Source organism: Engraulis encrasicolus, chromosome 3 (assembly GCF_034702125.1).
Source record: "Engraulis encrasicolus isolate BLACKSEA-1 chromosome 3, IST_EnEncr_1.0, whole genome shotgun sequence".
Classification (NCBI taxonomy): Eukaryota; Metazoa; Chordata; class Actinopteri; order Clupeiformes; family Engraulidae; genus Engraulis; species Engraulis encrasicolus.
The window spans coordinates 49961458-49978957 of NC_085859.1; the positions used below are offsets into that span (position 1 = coordinate 49961458).

Sequence of the window (17500 nt, forward strand, 5' to 3'; positions counted from 1 at the left end):
CGTCTTGGCACATTTCACAACATTGTAACCCAAACGGCAACAACTCTCTACCTGTCTCACATCGTTGGGGATTTCAAGAAAAGAATCCCAAAACGGAATTCCCATTTTCGCTTATTGTGAGCTTGTACATGCATAGCCACTCTGTCCAGTCCCATACTATACTTCACATCAATGGGAATGTTAGGTAGTCAGGTAGTCAGGTAGTACAACCTCAGATATTGCCCATAAATTAATTAATTAGTAATACCAAGTAAGTAACTAAGTAATTAATAATGAATTAATTAGATAATCCATTAAAACCATTTAATCCATACAATAGTGGCATTACCTGTGGTTCCGGATCCGGATCCGGCAGGATAATAAGGGTTTTCACAGGATCCGGAACCGGTTCCAGGATAGAGGATCCGGTAGCCGAGGCTTTTCAGTCAAAATAGTTTGAGCCAACGTGATAAAAAGGGCCCACGTGTGCGAGTAGGCTATGTGTTTCAACCCTTTCGTAGGATCCGGTATCCGGTTCCGGATCCGGCAGGATCTTAAGCAGTGGATCCGGTATCCGGCAGGACCCTAAAAATCAGGATCCGGTACATCTCTAGTTGCACCACCCTGACCAAGAGACCAGAGATTCTAGTGTAATATACTCTTAGAATGTCTGACCCTGACGTGCGCTACTACTAAAGTAGTGTTTCTCAACGGGGGCGGTACAGCCCCCCAGGGGACGTTGGGGAGCTCTAGGGGGCGTTGAGAAGGATACAGTTGAAAGGGGGCGGTGCTTAGTTCCCATTGGGGGGCATTAGTCCATTTCATTTTTTAATACTAAGGGGGGCGTTTCAGGCTTATGATGATGTGAAGGGGGCATTGGCAGGCTTGTGATGAGGCCAAGAGGGCGTTTGTTAAAAAAAGGTCGAGAACCCCTGTACTAAAGAACCACTGTACTAAAGAACCACTGTACTAAAGAACCACTGTACTAAAGCCTCATTGACTCTGTCCAGTCAGCCCAGTCCTACACAGCCTGGAGGCGTCATCTCCATTCCAGCCCACAGCCCTGAGTGGACAGTGCAAAACATTGCTGTTTGACATGCACCCATCCCATCAGTTGACTAGAGCCGCTGCCATTGGTGTGTGTGTGTGTGTGTGTGTGTGTGTGTGTGTGTGTGTGTGTGTGTGTGTGTGTACACGCACGCATGCATGCTCCATTAGTTGACAGTGTGGTGTGTGTGTGTGTAGTGCATGCACGCATGCTCATCGGTTTACTGTAGGGCGGCGCAGACATTGGGTAAGGTGGTTTAGTGCGTGTGTATGTTTGGTGTGTGTGCACTGTGCACGCTCAGTCAGTTGACAGTGTCGGGCTGCTGCCATTGGTGGGTAGTTGGGGGCTTGGCCTGCTGTTTTGATGATGTGATCCCATTCCCACCGAGTTAGGCCAGTCAGGCAGACAGGGAGACACAGCACTACACACACAGCACCATAACACAGGGAGACACAGCACTACACACACAGCACCATAACACAGGGAGACACAGCACTACACACACAGCACCCTCATACAGGGAGGGAGATGGAGCACTACACACACCGCACCGTCACACAGGGAGATACTGGTCTAACACACCACTCCAGGGCATACCTGTCAACCATCCCTAATTTCCCGGGAAACTCCCTAATTTTGACTTTTCCCGCTTTCTTCTCGATTTGACATTTTCCCGGAAATATCCCGATTTTTCATATTATTAAAAAAACACCATTGGTCAATTATGCCCACGACCCTGTCAGCTAGCCCGACGAAACACAACCCCTCTTGAAGAGAGACTGAGGGGGTCTTGCTTATCAAGCTACCTGCCAGTAGATTTTATGCCAGATGCCACCAAGTTCCTTGAAAAAACAAGCTGTCATCCTCGAGCGTGTGCGCGTGTGCGCGGCTGCGCGCCCATTCTTTGCCTCACAGAAACCGTCAGTTCATACAACGCAAACAGCCTCGGAACAGCGATTCATGCAATTAACCTAATTACAACCCGCACCAGCACAAAGTTTTGCACGAGCCCCAGACAACTTTAGCGACAAATCAACAAGGAGAAACTGATATTTCATTGCTTTTCACACTGTCTGCTCATTTAATATGTGCGCTGGACAGGGGATTTTAGACCGACTGTCTTCGCACTCGGACTGTTGTGAAAAGCAGAATGCACCGTCCGATCCGTCTCTGTCATCCCGTTGACTGTCAGGATTTGGCCTTTAGAAAATTTCCCAAATTTTGGCTTAAAGTATGGGAATTTTCCCGGATTTTGGTAGACAGGTGGTTGACAGGTATGCTCCAGCGTCGTCCACATAGGCTCAATCAGATGTGCGATGTAATGATCACAGATGCCAATTTTTAAATGCTCAAGGCAGAAAGGGGCGCTTGCCTTGCCTAGGACACCAAATTGACTAGAACCAGCCCTTGCTCCTTGCTGGCAGACCTGCAGGGAGATGCAGAGCCTAAACGCACAACACTGCCACAACCTGGTGCGATCCTAAACACAACACAGTCACCGCACCGACGGGATCTTCCCCACCAGTAGCTTTGTCCCCATGACGTTCACCCCCATTGAACTTATAATATGCCTGCCACCCTCCCCCTTAGTATTAAGAAATGAAATAGACCAGGGGCCCACTAGGGCCGAAGGCCCACTTGAAATGTTTGCAAATGTTAGGGGCCCACCTCTGAGCCAATAAACGTTAAAACTCAAATAAATCAATAGCAGCACATCACTTGGAATATCTTCAGGGCCTCCTTGAGAACCCCTGTTGAGAACCACTACTCTCCTGTAGAGCCCTTGTTAGGAACCGCTACTCACAGGCAGGCAGGCAGGCAGGGCTAAGCACACATGACGGTCACCCGGTGGGATCCTCCACACAGACAGGCAGTACAGGGAGACACTCATGCTTCCACACTCAGGCAGGCCAGGCCAGGCCGGCTGTTTGTTTGGGGAACAGTTGGTGTTTATTGGAGCCCCGTGGAGCTTGACTCCGGTCCAAACAGTGACTCCAAAAACCCTCTGCCTATTGGGAGGAGAGATGGTGATGGTGGTGGTGGCCATCTCTCTCTCTCTCTTGCTCTCTCTCTCTCTCTTGCTCTCTCACCCTCCGCTCCCTCTCTGTGTACACTGATTTGCTGACTCATGTTCATTGTACACACACACACACACACACACACACACACACACACACACTTGGACATCTGAGGATATTTTTAGAGTACCAAAGAAGATTTACTCAGTCTTTGGCGTTATACACCGTCTGAAAATAGCCATGGCTTCTGTGTGTCTTGGTTCCTGTGTGTTTGTGTGACCCGTGGTGTATGTTTGTGTGAACTTAAATCCTCTACAGTGTTAAGACCTATCAAATGAATGAAGCTATTGGCATCTGAATGCATGCTTTGTGCCTTGAGGAAAGTCTTTGAGACTGAAAGCTTGGCTATTCAAAAACGGAAGAGGATTCACACGTGCAGCACACTTGCATCCATTTTCATTTTATTAAATTCTCCGCTCTTGTTAAATGGTTAAATTAATCTTGTGCACTGTGCACACTAGGCTGTTTGCGCCTTGCTTGAGTCTGAATCTTAATCTTGCTGTTCTTGGATGATGAGAGTTGTCATTGCGTTAAGTTTGTGAGGAGTCCACACGCTTAAAATCTATTTTTCTTTCTTTTTTTTAAATTCCATGGCAAGATTACGTTTCGACCATTGTCTTTATTGTCATTGTCGTTGAGTCAGCATTTGTCCTGCACCTTTTCCTGGGATCATGTGTACAATCTTCACTCTCAGCCAGTTGTCATTGCGTAGGCTACATGTGCACTGCGATGGTGAGAGACTAGTAGTCGCTGCGTAGGCCAGTGGTTCTTAACCTGGGGTGCGGGTACCCCCTGGGGGTCTGCCAATGATTGTAGGGGGTGCACTGCGGAATTTTGTTTATGTTGAGGTTGTGACCAAAATTCTACGTGGGAGCATTATAATTAAATCAAATCAAAACCAAATTAAAACATGTTTTGGTCTCCATTCAAAGTCATCAAGGTATTGATTAATGTCTCAAGCAAGAGTCACTGCAATGAATGACTTAAAGTGATACTGTCCCATTTTTGGAAATTAGCTTATTTTACCCCTCCCCTTGAGTTAAGTAATACGGTTTTACCGTTCTCCAGTACTTTCAACCGTTCTCTGGATATGGCCGTGCACATTTTAACTCCAAGCTAGCAGTTAACATTGAGTCCAATGAGACCAGCTGGCGGCTAACTGGTCTCATGGGACTCAATGTTAACTGTTAGCTTGGAGGTAAAATTTGCACTGCCATAACCAGAGAACAGTTGAAAGTACAGAAGAACGGTAAAACCATATTATTTAACTCAAGGGGAGGTGTAAAATAAGCTTATTTCCAAAAATGGGACAGTATCACTTTAAGTATATTTTTTAGTGCGTATAGCATACACATGTAAAAGTTTGGGTTGGGGATGTGCGGCTTGTCGTGGACACAGGTAAGGGGTTGCTTTAAGAAAAAAGTTTAAGAACCATTGGCGTAGGCCACATGTGCCTGTCAGCCAGTTTGCTTCCTCCTTTGGAAGTTCTTCTTTGCAGAAGTCTCTCACATGCCTCCTTTGTTGCTCCGCCCCTCTCAGAAAGGATCGTGTGTGTGTGTGTGTGTGTGTGTGTGTGTGTGTGTGTGTGTGTGTGTGTGTGTGTGTGTGTGTGTGTGTGTGATGAGTTCTCACTGTGTGCCCTTTGGCATGGCTAACACCCCCCTTCCACACACACACACACACACACACACACACACACACACACACACACACACACACACACACACACACACACACACACACACACACACACACACACACACACACACACACACACACATGCCACACACACCCTACCTGACGAGGTGCATGCTGCTGCGCCCTGTACTCAGGCTGGGTTGGGCTCCCTGACACTCCCTCTGCTGTTTTCAACACACACACACACACACACACACACACACACACACACACACACACACACACACACACACACACACACACACACACACACACACACACACACACACACACACACACACACACATACACACACACACACACACACACACCTGTGTGTTTATAGCAGGGCTTGTTAAACCATTTCTCAACCAGCGTGCTGATAAGGCACTGTGTTGCAATCGAAAGAGAGGATCTCTTTTTTACGCGTGTATGTGCGTGCATGCATGCGTGTGTGCGCGCATGTGCATGCAGGCATGTGTCTGTGTGTGTGTGTGTGCGTGTGTGCGTGCGTGCGTGCGTGCCTGCGTGTGTGTGTCTGTCTGTCTGTCTGTTTGTCTGTGTGCATGTGTTTCCTCCTTTGTTTTTATTTCGCCGGCTCACGTTCCTGTTCGTTCGTGTTTTAGCTCGTTTCCATCCGTCCCCTGGTCTTGAGCCGGTTCTACTTGTTGGTTCAGCTGAAAAGTGATCATCGGTTCTGGTGAGGTGACAAAAAAAATGGCAGTGGCACAGACCGCAGACATTAGTGATGGCAGCAAAAAATGGCACTGGCACAGACGAGTGACGTGAGTTACTGGCGCCAAAGTCGCAGCTGAACTGAGGGAGATTCATTTCTGTCCTTTGTTGGTGGGCTGCTGTCAACACAGTAAAGGAGTGCTGGATAGAAAAGAGAATGGTGGCTTTAGGATCAGATGGCTAAGGCACCGTACTGTTATGCCAGGGACTCGGGTTCGATGCCGGCGCGAGTTCATTTCCCAACCCTAGCCCAGTCCCACCCCTCGCTCCCAACCACCTCTTCAGCTGTCGTGTCATAATAATATCAAAAAGCCCAAAAATTACTTGAAAAAACGAGAGAAAAAAGAAAGAAAGCTAATGCTAATGCAGCAGCTAGACTACCACACAGACACATACTACATGCACGTTGGCAAATTACATTACTCTCACTCACTCAGCAGTTGTTTGACAACTTAAAACAACAGAAGGTGTGTGTGTGTGTGTGTGTGTGTGTGTGTGTGTGTGTGTGTGTGTGTGTGTGTGTGTGTGTGTGTGTGTGTGTGTGTGTGTGTGTGTGTGTGTGTGTGTGTGCGTGTGTGCGTGTGTGCGTGTGTGCGTGTGTGCGTGCGTGCGTGCGTGCGTGCGTGAGTGCGTGCGTGCGTGCGTGCGTGCGTGCGTGCGTGCGTGCGTGCGTGCGTGCGTGCGTGCGTGCGTGCGTGTGTGTGATAAACAGCTGATGTTTTTCTGCTTTCACTTGTGTGCTTATCACTATCAAGATGGTGAACAGCTAATCAGGTTGTATTTCCTCTATCTTGCCGGTGTCACAGGGGAAGTAAGTGTGCGCGTGCCCATGTGCGTTCCCCTGCGTGTGCCCATGTGTGTGCATATATGTTTATGTGTGCATATAGTGCGTGTGTGTGTGTGTGGTGTGTGCGTGTGGTTGTGTGTGTCTGACGTGATGTAATCTTCTTGGTCGTAATAGGATTCGGGGGCGGGGGTCTTCTCTATGCTGTCAAGATTCTCTTGCACTATCCTTTCTCAGGGCTTGAAATTAACTTTTTCATCACTAGCCAAAATGGCTAATAGATGTCAATCTTACTAGCCAAACACACAGTCCCTACTTGTTCAAGTGGCTAGTAAGTTGTTCTTTTCTACCAGCCAAACTCGAATTTCACCAGCCCTGGTTGTAAGTAGAAGAAGAAGTAGAAATACATTTTTCGGAAATAATAACAAAACCACCAGTGCGCTATTACATAGTTGCATCTATGTAATGTAACATCGTGGTACTAAGCTTACTACTACATTTGAACAGTTTCATTGCAAAATGACCTCTAAGCACCATTTTATGACCCAAACATTTTATTATTGGAAATAACCGTTAAGACGTCCTGTCATCTACGTATACGTGTGAATTCTTGCCATTCAGATATTTTGAGAACTGACTTTTTAAATCTATGCTATGCAATGGCCAATACAAACAATGTCAGTTCCCCAACATGCTCCTAAATGGATACGTCATTTTGCAGCGAGGCTCATCATACACTATGTACTTCTACTTCTACTTTACACACCTCTGCTCTTTTCCTCCTTTAGCCAACTCTTCCTTCCATGTCTATGTCTTGTCATCACTTTATTTTGCTGAGTGTGTCTGTGGCGGCCGGGGGCACAGCACGGAGAAGGGAAGGGAGGGGAGGGAGGATGTCTGCTTGGTGTGCTATCTATCCTTCTACACCGTAAAACAGGAAGTGAGATCTCTTGTCATTCTCACATACACACGAAACCTCACACACTTGCTGTCTTCGTGTCCGCCTCTCAGTGTCTGTCTAGGCCTGTCTGTTTCTCTCTGTCTCTGCCTCTCTCTCTGCCTCTCTCTCTGTATCTGTCTGTCTGTCTGTCTGTCTGTCTGTCTCTCTCTCTCTCTCTCTCTCTCTCTCTCTCTCTCTCTCTCTCTCTCTCTCTCTGTGCTTCTGTCTATCTTGAGGCATTGGGCGACTGTGTGTGTGTGTGTGTGTGTGTGTGTGTGTGTGTGTGTGTGTGTGTGTGTGTGTGTGTGTGTGTGTGTGTGTGTGTGTGTGTGTGTGTGTGTGTGTGTGTGTGTGTGTGTGTGTGTGTGTGTGTGTCCGTTCTTGTAGGTGTGTTGTGTGACTGACAGAAGTTTTCTTTAGAAATATTTGCTCATTCATTTTTTTTCTTATTTCCTCTTGTTATTCTTTTAAAATACATTCCTTTTCGGTGCCTCTGTAGTTCCACCTTCGTCTTTCAAGCCTTTTCAAATCAGCAGAGCTGACTTCAGGTCAGGCTGGTGACAAGCAAGTGACAGTGCAAGCAAGCGAAATCAAGGTTTCAAGTGACAGACAAGTGACAGTGGTGTAAGCAAAACCAAGGTGGCAGGTCAGCCACAGAACACTCTAGTGTGAAAACCCGATATCCAGAACACGATTTCACTTCCTCTGATGAAGTCACTGCTGTGTCACTAGTGATGTCACTACGGGCTGTGTGTGTGTCACTGTGTCTCTGCCTGCCATGCCAATGTTCCCTTTTACGCCATGTCCTCACTGACTGCAAGCGACGTGACCTAACATATGACATTTTAAAAAGGCGCAATGACATTGACAGCGGATGGAGTAATAGCAGCATACGAGCTAGACTCTACGGATTCAATGTGGAAATAAAGTGGTCTGTGGTGCAGCGCAATGGTTGCACAGTCGCTTGTAGGTAGGACAAGGCTTAGTGTCCTGATCAAAGTACATGATCCGGGTTCGAAACTGGCTGGGTGAGGCAAATTCCTCTCCCTACCCTTAACTACACTTCCCCAAATGAGACAAGCCACCCCCCTCTGGTCTGTCCTCCTTGGCATGGGAACAGGAAAGTCTAGGCTGGCAACACGGGAGTGCGGACAGGACAGTCTAGGAGGGGGACACGCTGCGTGGGAACAGGGAATAGATGTGCTGCAGTTCACCATATGAATACCAGACAGACAGACTGTGAGACACACAGACAGAAAGACATTCAGACAAAGAGACAAACAGACAGAGTCAAACTACTGGTCTAGGCAGTAGAGTGACTGAAGAGAGACTGCCTGAAGTGCTGTGTCCTTCATAAACACTGTGCCCTTTGTAGGGGCTTGCATGAGGAAGAAGGAAGCTCCACATTCGTAGCCCGGGGCTTCGTGACTAACCAAGGAACTCCCTGAAGAAAGTGTGTGTGCGCGTGCGTGTGTTTACGTGTCCGTGCATGCGTGTGCGTGTATGTGCGTATGCATGTGCGCGTATTTGTGCATGCGTGCGTTTACAAGGAACTCCCAGAAGAAAATCTGTGTATCTGTGCCTGCGTTAGTGTTTGTGTGTCTATCTGTCTGTCTGTTTGTCTGAGCTTTGTGTAGGCCTACGTATGTCTTTGAGTCTTTGATTGACAGTGTGTTTGTATTGCATTGTGCCGTAGCGGGTTGCACTACACCAAATATTTATGGCATGTGTATTACTTTGCCTCATATCCACGAGGGATGAATTGGGGCTGTTGACGGTTTGGGTCGTGGACTACCACATTGCATCATGAGTTTTATTTGCACTAATGTAATTTTTGGTAGACTGACTGACTTGACGCATATTAGTTTAATTTTCATGTGATGCAACTGCAGAGCAACACAGACCGTCTTTAATGGCATCATCAGCAGCAGAGATTCTGGCACTCAACATCAGCTGCCTATGTGTGTGTGTGTGTGTGTGTGTGTGTGTGTGTGTGTGTGTGTGTGTGTGTGTGTGTGTGTGTGTGTGTGTGTGTGTGTGTGTGTGTGTGTGTGTGTGTGTGTGTGTGTGTGTGTGTGTGTGTGTGTGTGTGTGTGTGTGCAGGGCCACATACAGCGGGGGACAAAGGAGCATGTTGTCCCGGGCCCAGGGAGATAGGGGGGGCAGAATTGGGTCCCCATTACATTGTAGGGGGCCCTTTCAGATAACTTTGCCCTGGGCCCAGCAAAAGCTGTCAGCGGCCGTGTGTGTGTGTTTGTGAATGTGTGTGTTTGTGTGCGAGAGAGAGAGTTTTGAAAGAAAACATGTGGTGTTTGTTGTTGGTAAGCGTGTGTGTGTGTGTGTGTGTGTGTGTGTGTGTGTGTGTGTGTGTGTGTGTGTGTGTGTGTGTGTGTGTGTGTGTGTGTGTGTGTGTGTGTGTGTGTGTGTGTGTGTGTGTGTGTGTGTGTGTGTGTGTGTGTAACCAATAGCTTCATGCGCAGTCAGTGGGAGGAGATTAGGAAGACAAGTCATTGCTTGAAGCCTGTCATGAACTTTCATCCTTTGCTATTGCTGAATGTTTCAATCTATCATATAATAAGACCATGTAATCAGAATCCTGCCAAGTCAATGGCTAGAAATTACAATTTTGAGTCAGTAGTCATGTTTAATCATAAACAGTGCAAAAAATGGCAAAGTAAGTGCCAATATACAGCAATAACAACAACAACAACCAATGAAATGCAGCATGATATGGTACGGCGTAAAAAGTCCCGGTACTCTAGCTAAGTGGTCTAGAGAGTTGTTTCCGTATTCACATGTGCCACAGGGCAAAAGGAGATGGCATGCATGTACAAGTAGAGAATATAAATGTAGTTTAAGTTAAACTTTTTAACAAGTTGGTGTCAGCATAAAGGATCATTGGGAAACCTTTAGCGTATGTGTGTCTCCTGGATTAAGGAAGCCGTTTCTGAATTTGCACAACTCTTCTATGACGCAAAACTGTTTGTCGTGCAACAGTTGATGCCTACGCTTTTGAAAATCCGCACATATTTTAGTTTTTTGTGTGTTTGTTGTTTGACAATACATGGCCAGGATTCCTCCCTTTCATTTTTTTCCCAAGACAAATCCTTGTTTTGTGTCCGAATGGCAGCTTGACGGCAGTATGCTCCATGCCTAATGTTTCCTGAAAAATGTGGCCATTACACTTAAGCTTCAGTGCAGGATCTCTTATGACTAAATAAGAAGGCCAGATGCATTTTGGATGAAGGGTGAAAAGTCATCAAGCCAAGTCCCCTGAAAACCCCAGTTGCTTAAAGACATTGGTCTGAGGGTCAGTGATGTTTTATTGGTAGCACACGTCAGGTTGGTCTAACCACAACTAATGCCACTATTAAATGGATTAAATGATTTTTGTTTGCTTTTAGTGGATTATCTTGGAAGCATATTCATTGCAGTACATTAATAATCAATTACAAATTAGTTTATGGGCATTAGCTGTGGTTGTACCACCTGCTGTCTGAGCCCCTCCAAAAAACATTATTGACTCTTGAATGTGTCATGGACTAGAAGTTCTGGTAGACACCCTCGCACTGTAATGAATGATAATCCAATCTGTGCTTAGGTATTTCTTAATACTCCAACATGGTGTTTCCCCTTACGCGTGCGTGCCTGTGTGTGTGGTTGTGTGTGCGCGCGCCTGTGTGTGCGCCTGTGTGTGCGTGTGCGCCTGTGTGTGTGTGTGTGTGTGTGTGTGTGTGTGTGTGTGTGTGTGTGTGTGTGTGTGTGTGTGTGTGTGTGTGCGTGTGTGTGTGCGTGCGCGCCTGTGTGTGTTCACAAGTGTTGATGAATACACCTTGAACATTTTCTTCTGTTTCCAGTAGTCCTGTTCTGATTGCCAAACTGTAGTTTTGTAGTGCACTGCAACCATAGTGATAGGCAACTACTGTAAAAGGCTGATGGTTTGTTGTACGTATACAGGTGGTATTCTGCATTGGCCAACCACTGTAAAAGGGCTGATGTGTTTAGTTGTTATGTGGGCTAATGTGTATATCGGCAGACATGAAGCCTACTCTGTATTTGGTAAACCCATGTAAAAAGGGCTAATGTTTCGTATATTGACACCTCTCAACAGGTTCTGGCTTCAAGGACTTAAGGCACCTAAGCATAACTCCTGCATTGCTTTAGAGACTGTAACCAATACCCTGTACCTAAACAACTGTAAGTCACATTGAAGAAAAGTGGCAGCTAATTGTGATGTGATTTAATGGACTGACCGATGTGTCTGTGTGCGTGTTCTTTTCCTCCTGTTTAGGTAAATCTCACCTGGCCATCGTGCAGAAGGTAAATAACGAGGGCGAGGGCGACCCCTTCTACGAGGTGCAGGGATTGGTCACTCTGGAGGACGTCATAGAGGAGATCATCAAGTCCGAGATCATGGACGAGACCGACCAGTACAGTAAGTTGCAGTATTTCACATTCATGGACCATTTTGTGGTGCAGCACCACACAATAAATACAGAGCACCACAAAATACTAGTACCGGTAGTACTACACTACAAGTATAGCATGCTCATTGCAACTGTGCTGCCTGTTTCCAAATGTTATGTTTTCATGAATATTTACTAAGTAATAAACTAATATTTACTGGTATGACCAAAACACCGTACGTTTTGCAGCTGAAAATGACTATTACTGGAAATTTAAAATGCAAGACTTGTAGAAGATCCAGCTGATAATGTATGAAAAGTGTAATATTCCCAATCTTGATGAATAATTAAATGTGATGATGGTGGTAAGTATTGGTGAGAAAGGTAACGTTTGTGAATGAGCAGCAAGGGACTTGGGCGACGGTATGTAGTTGGACTTGAGGGAATATCATGCAAATGAGCTCTGATGCGGTTCAGTGAAAGCTGCCACAGCCAATTGGAATGTCAGAATGCTTGCATTCGGCTTTTAACGTATATACTCTGTTGCTTCCATGGCTCATATCACTCTTGCTGCACACTGCAGTCATTGTCTGGCGCTTAATCTTGTCGCCGCCGGTGTATTCGCCCGGTAAGACACTTTAGAGAAGTGTCAGCGAAGTATAATGTAATGTGATGTGGTATAGTCTTATGTAATTCCATCAGTCGTGTGATTCTAAAAAATGCATGGTGTGTGTTTTCATAGCGGACAACCGCACGAGGAAGAAGGTAGAGGCCAATAAGAACAAGAGGGACTTCTCTGCCTTCAAGCACGAGAGCGAATCTAAAGTGAAGATCTCACCACAGCTGCTGCTAGCCGCACATCGCTTCCTCGCCACAGGTAGGATATGATGAGCTATCACGCACGCACGCACACACACACACACACACACACACACACACACACACACACACACACACACACACACACACACACACACACACACACACACACACACACACACACAGAGAGTTTCACATGTTCTCTCAAATAACATGCAGTGGTTTTTGTTCATGAATACACAAGACCTGGTCACACTTAATTTTGTTGGTCCTCTAAAGACCTTTTGAGGCAAGGATTAGTAACTGGGTGGGGTGTTGAAGGTGTTTTTTTCATGTTACAATAAAGTCCAAAGGTGAATTTTTGCAAAATGTAAACTAGCTCTTAAGAGTACATGGGCTGAGCATTCGTATGAAGTGTAGTCCTACAGCTCACACAGAGATGGTAAGATTCATCTTGTATTCTCTGTGGCTCACACCTCATAAACGATGTGTTTGCCACCATGGCTTGCTACACACATAGCCTCACTACTCAGATCTCTCCTGGCTAAATCAATGTTAAATGAAAAGGAGCTCATCGAGGTGTGTGTGTGCGTGTGTGTGTGTGTGTGCGCGTGCGCGCGCATGTGTGTGGGTTCTCTATTGCCCGAAACTATGTGTGGGACCATTTTTGAACGGGACTCTCTGTTCAAGGAGACCCTTAGTCTCAATGTCTCAAAGAGAACTTAACCTCTCCTGACTAAACAAAGTCTAAATGCCAAACCCCACCATGAGCAAACTGTCCACTCCAGCCCTGTGACAGGCCAGACAAGAGATTAGATGGAAATATGGCCAGGAGCAGGAGACCAGGGGGAGATAGGTGCTAGGTGACAGAGCAGGGCGCAGAAAAGTCAAACCACACACACACACACACACACACACACACACACACACACACACACACACACACACACACACACACACACACACACACACACACACACACACACACACACGCACACGCACACGCACACGCGCACACGCACACACACACAGCATAGCACAGTCAATATTACTCCACTGTGCAACAATCCATCCTCTCCTTTATGGCTTGGCTACCGATGACATGTTATGATTGGCTGGTTGAGGCACACCTCATAAGTAGCTGTTGGTAAGCAAAGTCAAGGTTACCGCGGAAACCAACGCGAAGAGACGCAGCAGGAGGCATTATGGGATGGCTAAGGTTGGAGGTCAGGGGTTGGGCTCCCCATGGGGAAAGGAGAGAGATTTTTAAAAACTTCTTTGACCAAGCTACCTACCTGGCATACTTAACCATTGACAAACTTGTGTCTTTTCCCCATCCAACTGTTAAAGCACATTGATCTGCATGTTTTGTATGAATTGTGATATTAAGTTGTTGCCTGAGAACAAACCGAAATTGGATTAACATTCATTCATTCATTCATTCATTCATTCATTCATTCATTCATTCATTCATTCATTCATTCATTCATTCATTCATTCATTTATGTATGAATATTCACCTGTTGTTAGGTTGCGTCTGTGTAGCCTAATATGCACTGTATATTTTATTTTAAAAACTGCAGGCTTGAGTGCCTCTGATGTCCTTGCCTAAAGCAGAGGCATTACTGCCTGAGGGCTGCAATGTTATGTTATTCTACATGACTCAGTGTAGTGTTGTGTAATAAGCATCATACTGTGGCTTCTGCATCACTGTAATGCATATTTCATGTTGAAACATGGCTGCCGGCCATTGCTGTATATTTTTAACACTAAACTTCGCGTGAGGTGAACCTCAAGATGATGCGCTTGCTGTTGGCAGTAAATAAATAAACAAATGTCACTGCAACACGCCTTACATGCCCACGCCTCTTTGCATTGCTGCATACTCAGAGATCTAGAACTGATAAGCACTGTTCTTCTTGGCTCCATTTTATGAGATCACTCGTGACCAGTGGTCACACTATGTAAACACACTGTCAGATGATGGGGAAGCAACAAATATGCAGCCTGTCTCAAATATGTAACAAGTTAACTGTATGTTGCTGCATTACAACATCTTTGACCAAGAATTTGATTGGTTTACTTTGGAAGACCTTTCAGAATGACCTTCAAACTATAATTAGAATTCATTAGAATTTACTTGAAAGTTCCAGTCATCACTGTCACTTCCACAGCCACTGCATCTTCTTATACAATTGTTTTTATTGTTATTGTTATTATTATTATTATTATTATTATTATTATTATTATTATTTTCCATCAAAACACAAGCAAACAGCAATGCAACAACAAGGAGGTAAAATGTACCCACAAAATACCTCAAAGATTGTCAAGGAAAAAACAAATTTTGGTAGTGTAGCACCCAGCTTTTAAAGCCAACATCTCAAGCCGTCATCTCTCAAACTTTGCTAAATCCAATAATAAAGACAAGAAAAGAAAGTAGACCAATATCTAACATCTCTGTCATGTTGTTGCAGAGGTGAGCCTGTTTAGCCAGAGACCTGTGTTGTGTTGTGGCTCAAGGTCGTTTCCTGGTCCACGCTTTCCTGTCTCCTCTCAAACTGCCCCCTCTGTCGTGTCTTTGCAGAGGTGAGCCTGTTCAGCCCGGACCAGATCTCGGACAAGATCCTTCTGAGGATCCTGCGGCACCCGGACGTGATCCAGGAGATCAAGTTCAACGAGAACGAGAAGCGATCGGCGCAGCACTACATCTACACGCGTGGCAAGCCCGTCGATTACTTCATCCTCATCCTACAGGTTAACTACACTGACTTAACTCAAACTCAATTCAACATGACAGATTCACACAGGGACGCTGGCTGACTGCTTTAGCCAAGCAAGCCCAGTACAGGACTAAGTCATCTGAAAGGTCTTCCCATCAATACATACTACGATGTAATGAGGAGACAATTATGGGCCAAACCTCTCATTGAGTCCGGGACAACTGACCCTTTTAGCATGAGCATTACAGTATGTCTTGGTTAATTACTCTGCCTATTCCCATGACTAACCTAGAAGTTTATTTAGCTTTTTGGTGTGTTTTGCTTAGGCCAGTGCTTTTATATCTAAGCACTCTAAGCACTTACAGTATTTCCTCACCAACTGTATGATACATGTAGATTTTCCAAATCAGTTGAGTGACAGGAATACTGCATTGACCTACGATAGGCCTGCAAGATGTTTAAGATCTATGGGCAGCATGTGAGCACATAAAGTCACTGGGGTCAGGAGTCCAAGTCCATGTAGAGCTGCACTGACAAGGCCTTGAACACCGCCGTGCAGCTACAGTATATACAGTTCCCTCCATTATTATTGGCACCCCTGGTTGAGATGTGTTTTTTAGCTTCCAATTATTATTATTTTTCTCTAAATAATATGGGACCTTAATGGAAAAAAAGAGAAAAATCCAACCTTCAATACAAGTGCATTTATTCAGTGGGGAAAAAATCCCACATAAAGAAATAATTATTTGACATCAAATAATGTGTGTCACAATTATTAGCACCCCTGTTTTTAATATTTTGTACAACCCCCTTTTGCCAACAAAACAGCACCTAATCTTCTCCTATAATGTTTCACAAGATGGGAAAAGACAGAAAGAGGGATCTTCAGCCATTCCTCTTTGCAGAATCTCTCTAAATCATCCATAGACCTGGGTCCTCTCCTCTGTACTCTCCTCTTCAGCTCACCCCACAGGTTCTCAATGGGGTTGAGGTCTGGGGACTGAGATGGCCATGGGAGGAGCTTGATTTTGTGTCTGGTTAACCATTTCTGTGTAGATTTGGCCATATGTTTAGGGTCATTGTCTTGCTGAAAGACCCAGTGACGACCCATCTTCAGCTTTTTGGCAGAGGGCAACAGATTTTGATTTAAAATGTCCTGGTATTTCAAAGCATTCATGATGCCATGCACCCTAACAAGCTTCCCAGGGCCTTTGGAAGCGAAACAGCCCCACAGCATCACTGACCCACCCCCATACTTCACAGTGGGTATGAGGTGCTTTTCAGCATGCGCATCTTCCGTGGCACGCCAGACCCACTTAGAGTGTTTGTTGCCAAAAAGCTCAATCTTGGTCTCATCTGACCAAAGCACACGGTCCCAGTTGAAGCCCAATACCGCTTGGCGAACTCCAGACGTTTGCGTTTATGATTGTGGGTGAGGAAAGGTTTTCTCCGTGCATGCCTCCCAAACAGCTTGTTGGCGTGTAGGCAGCGCCTGATGGTTGATTTGGAGACTTTGTGACCCCAGGATGCTACCATTTGTTGTAATTCTGTAACAGTGAGCTTTGGAGATATTTTGATTTCTCTTACCATCCTCCTCACTGTGCGTGGTGGCAAAATAAACTTGGGTCCTCGTTCAGGCTTGTTTACCACTGTTCCAGTTGTTTTGAACTTCTTAATTATTCCTCTCACAGTAGATATGGGCAGCTGCAGTTGAGTGGCAATCTTCTTGTAGCCTCTGCCTGACCTGTGAAGGTCGACGCACATCTGCTTCACTTGTATGCTGTGTTCCTTTGTCTTTCCCATGTTTAAGAGTGGATAAGAGAAATGGCCTCGGTGTCACGTCATATTTATACCCCAGGGAAACAGGAAGTGATGAATTACTAATTAAATGTTCCTACATACTCTGGTAAACTTTGTAAACTACTGTAGAAATGACAGAAATGCTTCAATTATATTTATTTCCTGGGAATTGTTAAGGGTGCCAATAATTGTGGAACAGGTGATTTAATGAAAAATAATTATTTTTTAGTCAGGGATTTTTTTTATTTTCCTACAATTCATTTGAGTTGAAGGCTACATTTTCCTAAAATTTTCAGTGTGACAGTATTCTTCTGTAATAAACACTGAATTTATTTTAAGGCTTTTAACACATCTCAACCAGGGGTGCCAATAATTATGGAGGGCACTGTAAAGGGGCTGTTTCTTTACCTTAAGATTTTAGCCTTTGTTTGGATATACAATACCTAACTCTATGACTCAACCTATTTTGCTAACAACAACGTTCTGAACTTGTGGCCACTTGTGAGACAAA

At 45.3% G+C, this 17500-nt stretch overlaps 1 protein-coding gene across 1 annotated transcript in view; it reads left to right on the plus strand.

Annotated features, from left to right (window-relative positions):
* LOC134446306 (metal transporter CNNM4) overlaps positions 1-17500 on the plus strand; it is a 53859-nt gene that overhangs the window by 6749 nt on the left and 29610 nt on the right. The window contains exons 2-4 of the mRNA XM_063195654.1: positions 11533-11676; positions 12390-12524; positions 15054-15223. Of these exons, the coding sequence (XP_063051724.1) occupies positions 11533-11676; positions 12390-12524; positions 15054-15223 (449 nt within the window). The remainder of the gene's footprint in view (positions 1-11532; positions 11677-12389; positions 12525-15053; positions 15224-17500) is intronic.